This window comes from Aspergillus neoniger (assembly GCF_003184625.1).
Source record: "Aspergillus neoniger CBS 115656 unplaced genomic scaffold BO87scaffold_4, whole genome shotgun sequence".
NCBI classification, from domain to species: Eukaryota; Fungi; Ascomycota; class Eurotiomycetes; order Eurotiales; family Aspergillaceae; genus Aspergillus; species Aspergillus neoniger.
The window spans coordinates 902,705-919,516 of NW_020291132.1; the positions used below are offsets into that span (position 1 = coordinate 902,705).

Consider the following 16,812-nt stretch of genomic DNA (forward strand, 5'->3'; position numbering starts at 1 on the left):
ACGGCTTTCCCGTGTTCCCGAACTGGCACTACACAAGGGGAGTTCGCAGGGGGCGGGTGTGCGTATAGATAGTCCGGAGAGCTTACATGTTTATACTTTCAATTATAGCCCGAGGTTTTTTTGATATTTCTTCGAACTTGAATATACAAGTCTCCGGTTACGGAAGAATTTGTGTACTTTTTTTAATTTAGAAAATATTCCACCCAAATGGAAGGTGCCAAATAGTGCTTCACATCATTCAATTCTGCTTTTGGCTAAATGATTTACACTATGGGGCCTGACAGTACATGCATCCTAGGGGATATCAATCTGACCTCGCACCCAAAATCCATCCTGCCAGCAGGGCCAAGAGACGCCAGCCACCGATTCATGCGTTCATTTCCGGCGGTGTTCATATGCTGAGAGCCATGATGGAGTTGACGATATCGTTGTCGTTCTCCCGGAGAGCCTTGACGGCCTTCTTGCGGGACACATTAGCCTGGGCCATAACCAGTTCGATGTCCTTAGCCTCAAGACCAGACTCATCGACCTCCTCGCCATCATCCTCTTCCTCCTCCTTCTTGGCCTCAGCCTCGGGGGCCTTGCCCTTGCCGTGGTCGTGCTCGTGGTCGTGACCAGCGTGCTCGTTGGCAGCAGCCTCAGCAAGCTGCTGGGCAGCGGTAGCCTGAGCGGTGGCGTTCAGGTCTTCGATCTTGGCCTCACCGAAGATGCTATCGCAACAATGTAAGCTTGATATGATTCATCAATTCGTCATAGTCCAAGGAGACACATACATCCAGGTGTTGCTGGAGGGGGAGCGGTAGACATCGGGCTGGTTGATGACGAAAAGGATCTATATGCGTATAGATTAGCCTCAGCGGTCTGAGAAAATCCTTCGTCGCCCACAATAACTCCACGAGTGCAGGTTTTGTTGAGCGTCGCACGAAAAGGAGGGACAGGGCCGTATTCATACGTTCTTGGGGCGACGGAGAGTGACACGAGTGATGCCGGGAACATGCTTCAGGCCGAGCTTGCCAATGGCCTTGCGAGCCTTCTTCTCGTTGCGAGAGTGGATGGTGACAGCGGCACCACCGGGGATGGTGGGCTCATCGCCAGCCTCAGACTCGGAGGAGCTGCCGGCATCCTCAACGTTGGTCTTGGGAACCTCCTCGTCGGGGAGCTCTTCAACACGGGGGTCGGCCATTTTGTAATTCGAGTGAGCCTAGAAGGGCTGTAGAGTTGATGGTCAGCAAATCGCACTGTGGGACGTGACTGGTCGCTGAAGGTGGGAGGTTCGAAGATGTCCCTCTCAGACCGTGGTACACCCACAAATCTGCGGGAAATCGCCAAAATCGACCGTAAAATTGAACTTCGCGGCAAGGAATTCCATTTCAACTTACCTAGACGCGGAACAAAGGGCTGTGGTGGATGAGGGGGATTTTTTTGCCTTGTTGTAGTTGGGAAGTCGCAAAGCTGTGTGAATGTCATCCTGCCGAAAATCGTTAGCGAGCTTATTGGGACCCTCACCCCGGACACACAGAAGCGATGCATCTACAGATCGTAGTACAACCACCACTTCTACTGACGCAAGTGTTCATTCTCCACTATTTAAATATAATATAATCTGCAGCAATTCATTGCACCATATCAATTCTACTGTTTTGATTTACTGGAACACATTTGGCTTTGTGGATTGGTTTTTGTCTAAGTTGATGACCAGGTCATGTCAAGATCATTAATACCCCGAGATACCATTTGCCATATACTAATTGCAAGGCGTTCCGTGCCGCCCTCCATCTTTCATGACGTACGAGGATAACCTATGCCAGGATATCAAAGGTTCTTGAATCATTTTTATGCTGTCAATAATGCGTACAGCCCATTTTGCTGAAAATAAATTAAACCATCAGCAAATAACCCCGTCCCAAGGCAACCCTGTCACTCTATGCACCGAGCCTCATGAACCGTCTATGACTTAGGAGCAGCCGCCCTGAGCTTAGCGTGAGCCTTCTGGACCTCGTAGCGAGCCTGTAAAATCCAACATGTCAGCACTTGTTCCTGCAATTCCATGCACATCATATCCCCGGCTCTTTCCCAGTAATCGACCAATAGACCCGACCACTTTCATACGATTTTCCTCCATATAACCCAATATTCCGTGCATGTCACACCATCGCGATTCGTAAACGTACCTGCTTCCGGAGGCGGAGGACCTTGAAGCGCTCGAAGTCGGACAGGTTCTTCCTGCGCTCAGCGCGCTCGGTCTTCTGGGCGAAGTTGGACTTGGCCCACTTGCCATCGATCTCCTCCTTCTGCCAAAGCTTCTTCACGGGGCCAGTACCGGCAGCACGGGGCAAACGGGGGATGACGAAGTGAGTGAGGGTGGCGTGGGAGAGAGGAAGGACGTGGCGGGGAACGATCTTCTGCTCCTCGGTGGAGGGACCGTCAACCAAGACCTAATCGATGCAACACTTTTGTCAATATCGCGTTTCCTCCTAATATATAAATCCGATCCCTTCGCGCTCGTAGCAACTCCGGTATATGCGCAAAAAAACGTACACGCTTGTGGTCGACAATCTCAACAATGGCAGCGAGCTTGCCGGTGTAAGGACCGCTGCGGATCAGCACAACGCGGCCAACCTCAACCAGCTTCCATTGAGCAACCTGAACATCGATATCGGCCATGGCGAAGGCTTCCTAGAAAAATAGCAAAAAGGGGACGTCTTAGTTGAAGTCTTGCGGGGATCACGGTAAGGGCGGACAGCAACTCACGGTCGACAGACTCCGGGAGGACGGTGTTGATAATTTGTTGTCGAAATGTCGGGTTGTCGAAGTCGTCCGAAACGCACAAGTCGCTCTGGTCTGCTGGATAGCGAATTTCGGTGCTGCGGCCCTTCGCCCACAAGAGTCTCGCTTAGCAGCCAGTAGCAGCCCACCCAGGGGCGTTTGCGTGCGGCCTAGGGCTGCCTCCCGGCCTTAGCGCGCTCCATCGGAGGTCGGATATTATCCGCTCCGATGGAGTTGCTTTTAAGCTTCAAGTTTTCAACGCGATCTACTTTGCTTGTTCCTCTTGCTATCATGCAGAACTTAAAAGGTCCAGACTCTGTCGACCTTTTCGCCATCTTGCATCAGAACATAATGTCGTTCTGTCCAGAACTACTCCGCCATCTTGTTTACTAACTCAAACTCCACCAGGGAGCTGGACTCTCCACACATTAACTGGTAAGCTCTTTCTACCTTGAAGCTTTCTATGTTTATTACCCCCCTCCTTACATGATGCGGTAATTTGCGATTGACCCAGTGTCTGTGAGCCCTCGCCGGGGTTCTTATACAGCACTGTCGCATGATATTCAATTTCTTACATATTCTGATATCCTCACTCCTACGTCGTTCTTGACACCATATATACCTTTATGCAGTCTCATCGCTAACATGTTGAAGACCAAACAGGTTTGCGCATTCATGCCACTCGACTCTACTGTTGCCAACATCTCATTCTTTCGGTACGTTGCGACTGCATTTCCTTGCTTGCACACACCCCCCCCCCCCTCCAGTGATTAAAAAACTTTATCACGCCTAGATAGTAGTTGATGCCTTTGGCAATGAAATTTACTTCATCACCAAGATCTCTGAGGAGCATCTCATTCCACAATATTGTCACTCATTGCTTGTTTGACTGAGTTCTAACTCGTGGGATTATAGGATTTCCGATTGCGCTGCTGTACAGCCATTAGCTAGAAAATATGAAATTGAATCTTTTATCATGAAAATTATGGACCTTTTTGAGCTTGTAGAAAACTTATCTTGTAGAATCGTTGAGAACCCGCACCCTTCTAATCTATTTTGACCCCGTCCGACCAATGGCTTTCGTGTATGAGCCGCCCTCCGGTATGACTTCATGTTCTGCATGACTAAATGCAGGTGAACAATGTCACCATATACATTCCTGATCTATGAAAATAGTGATTTAATTCGATTTTACTGCTCTCCACAAAACGTACATGAATATGAACTAATATCCCTATCCCTTTTCATGAGGTCCGTCTATATCATTATGTGCAACCCGGTACGATATGACCCTACGCTGAACCAGTTGCTCCACCACGAGACGCAATCGACATCGGCCCCTCCCGACTCAGCACCCACATGAAAACGAACTGAATCACATAGGAGTAGATGAACAGGAACTGAGTGCGACGGTTACGTTGCGAGCGAGCAACCGTATGCATAGAACCAGTGCGCATAGACGCATCACTCGTAGAGTCCGGGAGAAGAACGTATTTCAGGGAACGGAGCTATGATGCGTCATTAGTACAGTCGTCAACAAAGCATACGGCCATGAACGTACCAGGAAGAAAGCATTAGCAAGGAAGGTGTAAATGAAGACGACCCAGCCAACCCAGCCGCCGGTTCCTCGGCCTGGAGTGAGGATCTCAGATGTCAACAGAGTGACAATGATGCCGACAAACTTGTATCCCGAATATGCCACCAGATCCAGCAGCTGCGACTCGTTGTTGATGCTGAGAATGTACATAGCCAGCTTCAAGCACATTATCTCGAACAAAATGACGGCGATAGCTGTGGTCGTGATCGAACCAAGCAGCTCCGGATGGAAGTTACCGCGGAATCCGGCCAGCATCGCCGAGAGAAGGATGTATGTGACAAGTGCCATGACGGGGATGTACATATCTGGGGAGTTGAGATCGTCACGCGGAGGCAGGAACATGGATGAGTATTGTTGCTGGGAAATCTGGCCATTGGGGCCCGTTGACGCTGTTGTAAGGCGTGCCTGTTGACGGGACCAAGGCTTGTGCCGCCAAGGGAAGAGAACGAGGGACAATTTGTTCAGGACATAAGAGTTGGAGACGTTGAAGTAGTGCTTGAGAGCTGGTATAGAGACATAGCGATTGAACTTGGCGCCTGGTTAGCAATGCTTCATCTATAGGCACCATTGAAGCTGCTGCTTACGTTCTGCTCCATATATTCCTGTCCAGCTGCCATGGCGGTCTTTCCGACCTGGAATCCCATCTGCGCGGTGGGATCATTGATGAACCCCCCAAAGCCAGGAGCATATGTTCCGCTGCCACCCTGCGCAGGGGCGGGCTGATATGGGTTGCCATAGCCAGAGGTCTGAGGCTGCTGTGATGCCGGAGGCGGCGGCGAGCGCATCATGGGGACGGTCGAGACATGCTGAGGCACAGGATGGTGAAGGGGAGGGGACTGCGCCGGGGGTGGAGCGAACGACTGGCGGTACATGGTTCTTGGGTTGTAATGAAACTAGTTAAGAGGAGCTCAATAGTTAAAGATTGTCTTGCAAAGCTCGAGGGGTTGCCGAGACGGCAAATCGGGGGTGACTGGAGCGCAGAATGAGAGAAGGTTGAGGTGTGTTTCTACGTGGCTGAAGTCCTTCCCTTCGGATCACCGACAGATCAGCTTGCCGCCCGCAAATTCCCCACTGCGCGGATCTCGCCGTCCACTCCAACATCATTGTTCACTCGCCTCCGTACCCCAGTTTCACCAATACAGCATATCCACTTATCAGCAGCATGTTGGAAGCATTTGAGATCTTGACTGCCTCAGGGGTAGTCCTGTGGTCGAAGTCGTACGCGCCCGTCGGGGCGCATATTGTTAACAGCCTTATCAGTGATGTCTTCATTGAGGAAAAGGTCCAGCTTCAGGCAACGAGCAATGCCGCCCCGTCTTTTAAGAAAGAGAAGTACACTTTAAAGTGGAAAAGGGTGAAGGAATTTGACTTGATCTTCGTGGTATGTTGCTGTCTCCGACCTCGTCTCAGGTCTTCTGTCTCTGACCGCAACTCGCTCTAGGCCGTCTATCAGTCTCTCTTGCAGCTTGGTTGGATCGATAAACTCCTGGACAATATCTCCACCCTGTATATCGATTTGTACAAGGACCAACTACGAAGTACCCGCGCAAGGATAGCACAATACCCCTTTGACAAATACTTTGACCAGCAAGTTCGGGAGCTTGAGGATAAGTCGGGGCCTATCTCTTCGGAGGCATTCGTGGCTCATGCGGTTGATAAGAAAGACCCGCTGGTTTCGTCTGACAATGGCGGCCCCCCTCCGCCACCAGTGCCTGGTCTTCTCAAAGGTATGTCTCAAAACGGGCTTCATAGATTGTAATGATGCTAACATTCCTAAAGCGCAGCATCAAGCTGCGCTAGCCGGGGCGACCTCTGATGAGAGTACGCCACCACACACCCCGGATACATCGCGGTCATCCACCCCTGTTGCGAACCACATCATAACTGCCAAGGGAGGACCAGCTGGCCGAGTTTCGCGTCGTGCACGCAAGGCCGCTAATGCCAGCGCCAATGCTTCCTCAGGCGACGAAATTCGCAAAGGAAAAACACCCAAGAGCGGCAAAAAGATGCGCAGGTGGGATGCCGATGGATTTGCCGATGAGGATGATGGTCAGGTCCTCGACTACTCAGCCCATGCTGACGGTGAAGAAGCGGCTGCTCCGGCTGTGGAAGGCGTGTCGCAAGATTCTTGGGGACACAGGACTGGCAAGGGCCAGTTCGTACTGAAAGATCTGGGAGATGAAGTTCACTCTATTTTGGAAAATGCAGGCAGCGAAAAAGCGAAGGATGCGTCCTCTGCTGGCTTCGTCGGTTCAGGATTTAATGCAATTGGAGGTCTTCTGCGTAACATCGTGGGCGGAAAGACCCTTACCGAAGCGGATTTGGAGAAGCCCTTGAAGACCATGGAAGATCATTTGTTGAAGAAGAACGTCGCACGCGAGGCTGCGGTCCGGCTGTGCGAGGGTGTCAAGCGGGAGCTCGTGGGGAAGAAAACAGGCAATTTCCAAAGTGTGGATGCTGCTTTGCGCTCGGCCATGGAGTCGTCTCTTCGGAAAATACTGACGCCTACCTCCTCTCTTGACCTGCTTCGTGAAATCGATGCAGTTACGTCTCCCACTAGCAAGCAACAGGCTCCTCGTCCTTATGTTATCTCGATCGTTGGTGTCAACGGCGTTGGGAAGTCAACGAATTTGGGAAAGATTTGCTATTTTCTGCTGCAGAACAAATACCGTGTTCTCATCGCCGCATGCGATACCTTCCGATCTGGAGCTGTGGAACAGCTACGTGTTCATGCACGGAACCTCAAGGAACTCAGTGCCCGCGAGAACGCTGGCGAGGTTGAGCTGTACGAGAAGGGCTACGGAAAGGATGCAGCGAACGTGGCGAAGGATGCTGTCGAATACGGAGCTGCCAACCACTTTGACGTCGTGCTTATCGATACTGCCGGCCGCCGGCACAACGACCAGCGCCTCATGTCCTCGCTCGAGAAGTTTGCTAAATTCGCCAACCCAGACAAGATCTTCATGGTTGGCGAAGCCCTGGTTGGCACGGACAGTGTGATGCAGGCTCGCAATTTCAACCAGGCCTTCGGTACTGGGCGAAACCTTGACGGCTTCATCATCAGCAAATGTGATACAGTTGGTGACATGGTGGGCACCCTGGTCAGCATGGTGCATGCTACGGGTATTCCCATCGTCTTCTTGGGAGTTGGTCAGCATTACGGCGACCTGAGAGGACTCAGTGTTCCTTGGGCTGTCAATCTGTTGATGAAGTGATTGGCGCGCAGGTTACATTAATGCAGTTACCGGCGAGTAATGAATAAGACTATGATGAAGAACCATGAAAATCCTACGTAGGCTAGTTCACTCTGTTCATGATCTTAACCGGGTGACAGTGCAGCGTCGCTTCTAAGACGGCGCTTTATGATATCCGGCAGGAGGCTACACGAGCTGACCGTGCATGTCATCTGCAACGGAATGATGGATGAAGACGTAGTAGATGTAATAGATGTAAGATCAAAAGAAAATAAAAAAAGAAAAACAAGATAGAAATGAAGACAAAGATGCCAAAGACTGAAAAATAAATTTCCAAAAATAATGACCTACGCAGGATTCGAACCTGCAATCTCTTGATCCGTAGTCAAGCGCCTTACCATTGGGCCAGCAGGCCAACTGATATATTTGGAGGCACATAAAATGCCATAAGTAAGGGCTTCAAAATCCCACTGCCTCAATTTAACAGATTCCAGTTCACTGAAGCATCCTAGAGAAACCCTTGATTCTGTGGCGACACTTACCGCACACCTCTTGGTAATTCTCCTAGAAAGACTTTAAGACAGGCGGATGTTGCAATCCGTAGCTGGTTACCTCCCGGGGAATGCCACCGGCACAGAGGGCGCAGCACTTCGCCGCTTACAAATGAGTCAGTCCATACCGAGGACACGTAAAGCCCTGAGACATTGGGAGTAATTTCCCGTGTCGTAACCGTCATATACATCATACAACTGCTGTTGAGAACAGTTCACTATCAGACCCGTCATATCAATCCAGTCGACAGCCACCGGATGACTCAGCCGTGGTTCTTCCAGTCCAGCCAGAACGCTTACATCATCTGCATGGGTTTGCCGGGGCTCCTCCGCACTTGACTATCCAGGCACCTCTTCCTTGTTTTGACATTCTCTCGATTTTAGACAGCTTCTGCTTTGCTTTGGATCTTCATCTCCAGTCTCGAACAATACGTGCGCGTCATTGACATCACTTGCGACTATAGTTCGCTGCTGTTGCCCCGGATCCACCCCCGAGTCTTTTCTGGGGGCTCCAACGCCCCCCGCATCGCGAACGAGGTAGTGGCAATTGAAGCCATTCTTCATTGCTCCGATTGTTGGTGAGGCTCAGCCACCGCCTCTATCGCGCTGTTCTCTGGGGAATACCTGAAAATCTATATACGAACTCGCGTACTACCTCTGTTTTGCCGAGATGAGGACAGAAGAGCACAATCCGCTGAATCGGCGACATTCCTCTACGCTGCACTATCAGACCTTCGACACCCCGCCGCCGAAATCTCGCGGAAGACCGAACTCCGGCCAATCTGGATCATCAGGCGACGACTCGCATCACCAACCAAGCGATTCTCAAAATGGATCGGGACTCGGATCTCCCCTGCCGAAGAAACAGATGGCGGTTCTGGCGATGATATCCCTTTGCGAACAGACGGCCTTCAACTCCGTCAGTCCTTACCTACCCGATATGGCGTCCTCATTTCCCGAAGTCGAACCGGATATGGTCGGGGTATACGTCGGAGCGATTGCTACTGCGTTCGCAGTTGCACAGCTGATCACAAATTACTTCTGGGGCTGGCTATCTGATCGGATAGGAAGGAAACCGGTTATCCTGCTGGGCACAATCCTCACGGCGGCTTGCTTCTGCGCTTTTGGATTTTGCAGAACCCTTTACCAGGCAATCGTTGTTCAGGCGATGATGGGCGCCGTCAATGGCAACCAAGGTCTGGTGTCCACTTGCCTGGGTGAGATCACTGATCGGAGCAATCAGTCGAAGGCCTTCACCTATTTGCCTGTTCTCTATGGTATTGGTGGCATAACTGGACCTCTGTTAGGAGGCCTATTGGTCTTCGAGCGGAATCCCTTTGACAAAAGCCAACCCAACCCCTTCCCGTACCTCATGCCGAATCTGCTCGCCGGTGGAGTCTTAGTTGTGGACTTCGTCCTGTCGATATTCTTCCTCAAAGAGAGCTTGGAGGACGCAGAGACCTTACCCGATTTCAAGCAGAGAGTCCGTGCTCTATTCGCGTGGTTGTGGGAGTGGACTAGCTCTGCAAAGAGCGCGAGTCGGGTAAAACCACCACATGCTGGCAATTATCGCCACCTTCGTACGAGCTCGTACGAAAGTCAGGATCATGATAGCGAACTAGACTCGGCGTCTGAGGTATCGGAAACCCACCAGACCCACCATGAGTCGTTGACACGAAGTGAGATTTTCAATCGGGATACTGTGCTGCTCCTTTTGACCTATCTCATTTTCGCTCTTTGCAACGTTGCTTTCAACTCGTTGTTTCCTATCTTCTCGCAAGCCCGTCCCCCACTTGGGCGTGGCTTGACCCCTTCGGAGATCGGTCTTGCCCAAGGGTTCTCTGGCTTCGTTACGATCATTTTTCAAATTTGCATTTTCGGCAAATTGAGAGATAAGATGGGAAATCGCTGGTCTTACCGAGCGGGCTTGTTTGGCTTCGTCATTTCGTTCCTGCTCATGCCTTTTGTCGGATATAAGAGCAATGGGGCCAATGGAATAAGCGGGAAGACCGCGCTTCTGGCGATCGAGTTGTGCTTTGCGTTGCTCGTCAAAACAGTCGCCTCAGTTGGCGGACTGACAAGTGCACTTCTACTGGTAAGTAGCTGGCTATTTGTGTCATGACACAAAAAGAAAGAATGTCAGGCTAACTCTGGCCAACCTAGATTACCAACTCCGCCCCGGATAATGCCGTCTTAGGATCCCTCAACGGACTGGCTCAGACCCTTTCAGCCGCAGGCCGTGCAGTGGGCCCATTCCTATCCGGCAGCCTATTCTCTCTTGCATCCAGACTCAAGCACAAAGGAGAAGCCATGCCATTCGGCGTTTTCGCCGCCGTCTCCTTTGTCGGGTTTATCCTGAGTTTCGGCATCCGAGGCCGCTCCCTCGAAGCCGAGGACTGGGAAAGCGACAGCGACGACACTTACAAGTCAGACGATGACGAAGCCGACGCGTGAGAGGGGCACAGTGTGCACCCTTATTATTCCTACCAATCAATCAATCACCGATCCTTAAAACCGAGCTAAAACAAGAATAATCTTTACGACCTCACGATTTATCACTTACATTTCCGTTCCATAGACAAGAGCACGCCTTTCACTGATTACCTTCCTGGCCTCGAGGACCTTACTATTTGAGCACAATATTTTCATGGTGCATTTTCATTCATCCATTCTTTTTTTCCCCAATGCATACAAACATGCATGGTGTTTGGCGTCGTTATATGCGCGCATTGTATATGCTGGTCTGGAAGACGAGACTTCTTTTGATTTGGACTACGGATAGATATTGATAGCCTTGGGTGTTTCTTTTTCGTTGACCTCTACTACTACTACTACTAGATAGACCGGTCGTGTCGTGTTCCAGTCACGCTTTCTTTCTTTCGCCTCTGATTGGCAGACTGTATCAATAGGATTTAGATTTTGCGGTTTAGCTTATGATGTACCGTTGCCTTTCTTGTTAGAATTTGAAACTCGATCACTGCTTGATCTTGCATTGCAATTTACCCATTTGAACATACTTAGTGCTCACACTTTTTGCCAATTGCTCAATGTACATAACATACACCAACAACATTGAAAGCTAGTAAAAATTCACATAAGAGATACACGTACAGATTGTACAGATATCTGACATCAAGGAGAATACTTAATATCCAAATGAAGCTTCGACTGAAGCCGAACGAGGACTATCGAAACAGCCGATGTAGGTGGTATCGACTTATAGGATCATAGTAAGGAAAATGAGAAATGAAAAAATGGTCAAAACAATATGATCTCAACATTATATATAAAATCTCGGACATGATAAATCACAGACACTGCACTCATGGAGAATCACACATAGTAGTAACTAACAACACATGAAAAACATAGTAAGAGACTTCATATGTAGTAGCAGAAGTAGTAGTAGCAAACACAGGAATGAAACACACACAAGAAACAGAACGAAGGGAATCCCGAGAGGTTGGTTGAATTACCGATATCATATATCTCAATGCGATGGCGTTTCGACTTAATCTTTCCACACCCATTCAAAAACGTACATGAACGGCTCATACGGATAGTTAGCAGTTACGACAAGTCCCTGGGCGTATTCGACCAGGTCTTTGTTGGGGATATCAAGGGCTCGGAAGCGTTCCTTTTCGCCGCCGCCGCCACGGACTCGTACGCGCTTATCGACCAAGGCGCGGTGCATTCTCTTCCCCGGAGCGACGAGAAGATATCTTGCTTCTTCTGTTGGGTCAGAGCCGGGGGATGCGGGGGCGTAGAAAACAGATTCTTGATGCTCTGGGGTGGTCCATTGGACTTTGCTGGGCGGGAAGAGATGTGGAGGGTTGTTGATCATGGTGTAACGGATGTCGGATTCGCGGGCGAAGACGATGACTGTGTTAACGTCTGGGTTGAGTTTCATCCGGAAGGTAGTGAATTTGCGATGATCGAGATGGTAAGCGGTACTGGCTGTTATGTTGAAAGGTCGGGTGGTGTCGAGTTGGCGGATTCTAGTGATCGCAAGGTCGCGTGCTGGGACGGGGCATTTGTGCTTCATTCGGATGGACTTGGATTCGAGACGGGTGACGGATGGGATGCATTGGGAAGCATGGGAGGCGGAGGCAGCCTTGTGACATTTATCATTGCAGAAACGGAAGATATTGCAGGCTGGTTGTTGCATATTAGGTTAGAATTGCGCGTGGGAAAAGCAAGGGAAGGAAAACCTACTGTTGCACAAAGTGGTGGTAGGGGTGCCGCACTTCTCACACGGCCCGGGCTCATGCAATGCCCAATCTTGCTTCTCAGCTGTGAGCATATTTCTTCGTCCGTTGAGAGCCAATATCCTCTCCTCGGCGAACTCTATCCTCGTCTGCAGGTAGCGGTCTTCCGGGGTTCGTCGCGCCATATGGACTAGCTGTTGGTAGGCAAGTATGGCCTTGTCGATAGAGTCGAGTTGTTCGTGGGAGACACAGAGGGTGCTGAGAGCATCATACGTTTCGATTGCTTCTGGTCCCTTGATGGCCAAGAAGTCTTCGACCAAAGATTCGAAAATATTCGCAGCATCCCGATAGAGGCCAGCGTTGATATACGATCGTCCTAAATGTTGGATGACCCGCAGGGCGTCTGGTTCCTGAGAATGTTGATATTGATCAAGAATGTCATTTATTTCACTTGGAAAGTCAAAATTCTCAGAGCATTCAAGATACCGAATGACCGCTTCTCTTGTGATAGGACTGGTAATACCGAAGACTGCCTTGTAATGTGGGATGGTTCGGCCGCAGATCATTTGCGCCTCCTTATTCAGGTCAAGTTTGTGGTACAGGAGAGATAGTTGGTTCTTTGCAGTCAATGTTCTTTCATTATGCAGCCCAAAAACCGTATCGAGTGCCGGGGCTGCTTTCTCCAGAAGGAGGAGGGCCGATTCCTTATCACCTAAAGCGACCTTCAGCGTGGCAAGGTCCTGCATGCTCTTCAGAGTCTCTGGGTCGTTGTGCCCCAATGTCTTCAAGCGACCTGCAAACGAGCGCTCGTATAAAGCTGCTGCTTGTGTAGCATATCCATCCTTTGAATCGAGCGCTCCTAGGTCATGCAGAATGGCGAAATTATCGGGATGGTCGCGCCCAAACGTCCGCTTGAATAATCCAAGAGCCGTCAAATAACAGACAGTCGCCTCTTGTGTCCTTTCCAAATGGCGATATACCCGTCCCAAGGAATGGAGAAGTACCGCTCGGCAATGCTTGTCAATATCTAATGCTGGACACTCATCGAGCAATCTCAGCGCATTGTGAAATTTGCTCATTGCAGTTTCCAGATTCCCCTGATTCAGAGCATTCTGGGCTCGCATCTGTTCGTGGAGGATACGAGACCAAACGCTTGCAGCCGAGAGCTCGTCTTTAATCTGTAGGAAAAGCTGGGCAATCTCATCAATCTTCAAAATTCTTTGACGCCCAGATGCATCGTGAACAATAGCACCGCCCGAGATATGCTGGGTGTGGATGAAGATATTCTGCGTTTCCCGTAGCAAGGCCATGTATTCGGTTTCCGCGACAGATTCCTGCGTAGGCTCAGTGACCTGCGTCCGGCCATCCGTCGAAACCACGTCACTCTTCCGGGTCGTTGCTCCTCTCCTTTCGCTTCGCGTGTACTTGGTGACGAACGAGAACCGTATGGTGTTCGCTCTTTTGATCAACTTCTTACCGCGATCTGAGGTAGATCGTGCACGCGACACACCTACAGTAGTGAGTGCTAATTCGGTAGACTGGCTTCAGCATACTGACCTTTGGGGACCTTGCGACCGAAGAGTCTCTGCAAGAATGATTGCCTCCATGAGGCTCTTTGTTGCGCTTGCGGGCGTTCTTTCTCAGCCTGGCCATTCCGGAGCTCGTTCTTAGGGCCCGGACGACCGCTTTCCTCTTCACAGAGCGTCCGTTTAGACTCCACTATGGATCCATTATAATTAACTCCTATAGACAGAATGTTAGCTGAGCTTCTGGCTGTCTAGTCGGCTTCATATATACCATTCGTAGCGTAGCTCATTGTTGACAGAGCTGTTCCCGGCTCATTGTTGCCTTCAATTTGCTGATAGATGCCGTGGGGGGCGTGTACTGCCAATCCAATTAGCAACAAGAGATAATCAGAGAACCTGGCGGCATACCTCGTTCCAGGTCATATAGCCCCGAAAATCCGATAGCGACCAGCTCATCCTCCTCTCCTTGTGAGAACTCTTAGCTGTATTAGTACGGAAAGTATCCAATGACTGATTGGGAGATAACATACTTCTGAGCGACCATGAATCACGTATCTTTCGGGCTTTTTTGGAAAAGGACTGGTCTCCAGCGCCGTTCGTTGATGGGACTTTGGAACCCATGGAGCCTTTTTGCGTAAAGCTAGAACTTCGACTGTGATTAGCACTGGCCATGTCTCTCGCTGTGCCCCTAACAACGATGTCGTCCCGCGGATCGTTCAAGATCGGCTGGTATCTGCAGTCCTCACGTCAGAAAAAGTGTCCACTGCACACCTAGAAGCTCAAGCACGAGGAAATACTGACGAGACATTGCATGATTCACCACAATGCTTGCAGTCAACAAAAAATGGCGTATCTGAGACTCGGTTAGACCCCGCTAGTGATACAGACAGTGGCGGATCATACTTCGTTGCCGATCAAGCCCTTCCTCCTCACCATCGCCAAATGTGAATGGCCTTTCACAGTTGCCACAGAAAAAGCAAATCGGCCGGGAGTTGAGCGGGATGAAACGTTTCTCAACACGGTAACCTTTCGTGATTAGACTATAACTCCAGTCAGCAATTCTGTCTAAACATAATGGACAAGGATCAGATACCGGTCCCGCGTCATCACATATACGGCAATTGCAGTGCCAGGACAGTATTTCGTTAGATAGTGATGTTTCAACTCGCTTCTGCATGACATGTCAAAATCTGTACTGATCAAGGGGAATATCAGGTTCGGCCGTACAGCGAAGAAAAAACCGCATTGCAGTCGGGACAATTAATATCCACTGCACCGAATATAGTCCCATCATCGTCTCGGAACGGAGGAAAACAACGCAAAGCCTCCTTCGTATCTGCAACACCGGGATAAGCATCATCCGTCTCTGCTAAACAGATTAATCCCAATTTTAGCCGATGCAAATACAACCACAGGCTGCACCCATATGTAGGTAGCCGGGGGGCAGCATACCGCTCGTAGACCTGCCGACTAAAGACAGCAGCACGTCTGAGGCTCTTAGAACACGGCCTTTGGCCTCGAACCTATTTGGAGCACCCTGTAACGAATTCCTCAGGATGATATCTGTATCGAATTGTCGCTTTGCCTCCGTCTGCAGCCCTCGAATGTCGCCAAAATCTCTGACCAATTGATATCGTGGGTTAGTTGTTGATTGATCACCCATACAGGCTGCAGCCATGACAGCACAGGAATGCGTGAACTTACCTCTGAACCGACAGGTTAGCGTCGGGAACGGGTTCCGTAGCCATCTTGGGGCGAGGTGAAGAAGATGCACAAGGACAGGAGAATGAGAGGAAAAAACGACGTTGAAGATGTGCGGCTGTCCGTTTCAAACAAAATGTCGGGAAGAGATCAGACCCTCAAAAGTCAGGATGAGGCGTCACTTTTAATGAGCTGTTGGACATGCTGGCGCAGATACATACATATGCAGGTCAGCCGGTGGTCTTGTCTAGAAGTAAACGGCGGTGCCCCATTCTTGATGGTTTCTAGGAGGGACTGGGGAAGTTTCTCCTCTAGCGCTAACGCTTGTCATCCCTCGCATGTTAGTCTGGAACAAAGCTTGCGAAGGAGAGGCGCTTGAGTTCAGTGAAAAGTGATATATTGGACGATTGATCGATTGGAATGCCGAGGGAGGGATGGACGACAGGGTTGGTTGGTAGGCTTTGCCGCTCATTTTCTTGCATCACCAGCATCGATAACATTATCTTGATTCCACAAACTGACGGACCGCCTTGATGCAGCCAGTGAGTGCAATGCCTGTGTTCCCCTCGTTTTCCTGCCTGCAATAAACAAACCGACCCCCCTTGCGTCGAACAAGTTCGAGGGTCAAACCTGTCCGCGCCTCTCCGCTCTCACCGCATTATCTCTGTCCCAAAGTCGAGCCATAGATATATCATATCATATCGATCCTTTCTTTCCCTTTATTTGCTTTGCTCATGATTTCTCCCAGTTTAAGCAATGCCATTGGCACATTATTCGTCAGATCTCCCAGGCTGAGTCGTGCTTCTCGGCGAAGACTCGAAAAAAGCAAAGGGAAGGCTCGTTTGCGATCGTCGGGGGCCCTTCTCTCCTCCCGAGTTGATACATCACAACCGCGTCAGGGACGTTTCCAATAATTGGCTAGACCACGAGATAGTTCCAGCAATATCCATGCCAGTCAAACTGCTTCGAAGGACATGTCAAGGTTGGGGACCCCAATGAATAAAAGAACATGCTGGGTCTCTGGCTGTCAGCTGAAGCACGTCCGGACGTGCGTGCAAGCGGGATCCATTCGACCTCACCGTGTCCATGACAGCTTGCATAAAGTAATGAAGCTTCCTGCAAGTTAGGAAACTAGAATAGAACACCCGAAGAAGCACCAAGGAACCGGGTGGGATGAGCGTCGAAGGCAGTTTCCCGAGACAATAGTCTGGAAGTTTGTTTCAGGCCCGATTTGTCACATCGGAAATAGTTATAATTAACCATTAAACT

At 50.1% G+C, this 16,812-nt stretch overlaps 6 protein-coding genes and 1 non-coding gene across 7 annotated transcripts; 2 read left to right on the forward strand and 5 right to left on the reverse strand.

The window, feature by feature from the left end:
• Positions 1-154: 154 nt before the first annotated feature.
• BO87DRAFT_373212 (nascent polypeptide-associated complex subunit alpha) lies at positions 155-1,461 on the reverse strand. Its single transcript, XM_025622489.1, has 4 exons — positions 1,380-1,461; positions 953-1,210; positions 774-832; positions 155-710 (listed from the first exon to the last, which is right to left on the reverse strand). The coding sequence occupies exons 2-4, from the start codon at positions 1,181-1,183 to the stop codon at positions 392-394; spliced, it is 609 nt and encodes a 202-aa protein (XP_025483825.1). The 5' UTR covers positions 1,184-1,210; positions 1,380-1,461; the 3' UTR covers positions 155-391.
• A 78-nt stretch (positions 1,462-1,539) lies between these two features.
• BO87DRAFT_403926 (60S ribosomal eL14 domain-containing protein) lies at positions 1,540-3,101 on the reverse strand (the record flags this gene model as incomplete). The annotated part of the gene is made up of 6 exons (XM_025625815.1): positions 1,540-2,007; positions 2,172-2,435; positions 2,539-2,676; positions 2,752-2,844; positions 2,883-2,936; positions 3,036-3,101. The coding sequence occupies 6 exons, from the start codon at positions 3,099-3,101 to the stop codon at positions 1,948-1,950; spliced, it is 675 nt and encodes a 224-aa protein (XP_025483826.1). The 3' UTR covers positions 1,540-1,947.
• Positions 3,102-3,943: 842 nt separating this feature from the next.
• BO87DRAFT_403927 (protein transporter YIF1) lies at positions 3,944-5,361 on the reverse strand. The gene is made up of 3 exons (XM_025625816.1): positions 4,948-5,361; positions 4,328-4,891; positions 3,944-4,274 (listed from the first exon to the last, which is right to left on the reverse strand). Exons 1-3 carry the CDS (start codon positions 5,233-5,235, stop codon positions 4,059-4,061), a joined length of 1,068 nt encoding a protein of 355 aa, XP_025483827.1. The 5' UTR covers positions 5,236-5,361; the 3' UTR covers positions 3,944-4,058.
• Positions 5,362-5,436: 75 nt separating this feature from the next.
• On the forward strand, positions 5,437-7,638 carry BO87DRAFT_351156 (signal recognition particle receptor subunit alpha). Its single transcript, XM_025621117.1, has 3 exons — positions 5,437-5,744; positions 5,805-6,090; positions 6,143-7,638. The coding sequence occupies exons 1-3, from the start codon at positions 5,526-5,528 to the stop codon at positions 7,576-7,578; spliced, it is 1,941 nt and encodes a 646-aa protein (XP_025483828.1). The 5' UTR covers positions 5,437-5,525; the 3' UTR covers positions 7,579-7,638.
• A 262-nt stretch (positions 7,639-7,900) lies between these two features.
• On the reverse strand, positions 7,901-7,972 carry BO87DRAFT_t58. The gene has a single exon. It is a non-coding gene; the product is annotated as a tRNA-Arg (tRNA).
• An 806-nt stretch (positions 7,973-8,778) lies between these two features.
• BO87DRAFT_299675 (MFS transporter) lies at positions 8,779-10,562 on the forward strand (the record flags this gene model as incomplete). Its single annotated transcript, XM_025619102.1, has 2 exons — positions 8,779-10,203; positions 10,272-10,562. The coding sequence occupies 2 exons, from the start codon at positions 8,779-8,781 to the stop codon at positions 10,560-10,562; spliced, it is 1,716 nt and encodes a 571-aa protein (XP_025483829.1).
• A 939-nt stretch (positions 10,563-11,501) lies between these two features.
• Positions 11,502-15,590, reverse strand: BO87DRAFT_455887 (tetratricopeptide repeat protein; the record flags this gene model as incomplete). The annotated part of the gene is made up of 12 exons (XM_025628691.1): positions 11,502-12,263; positions 12,324-13,826; positions 13,874-14,059; positions 14,114-14,200; positions 14,251-14,319; positions 14,373-14,575; positions 14,644-14,695; positions 14,746-14,882; positions 14,936-15,013; positions 15,070-15,208; positions 15,295-15,461; positions 15,547-15,590. 12 exons carry the CDS (start codon positions 15,588-15,590, stop codon positions 11,620-11,622), a joined length of 3,309 nt encoding a protein of 1,102 aa, XP_025483830.1. The 3' UTR covers positions 11,502-11,619.
• Positions 15,591-16,812: the final 1,222 nt, after the last annotated feature.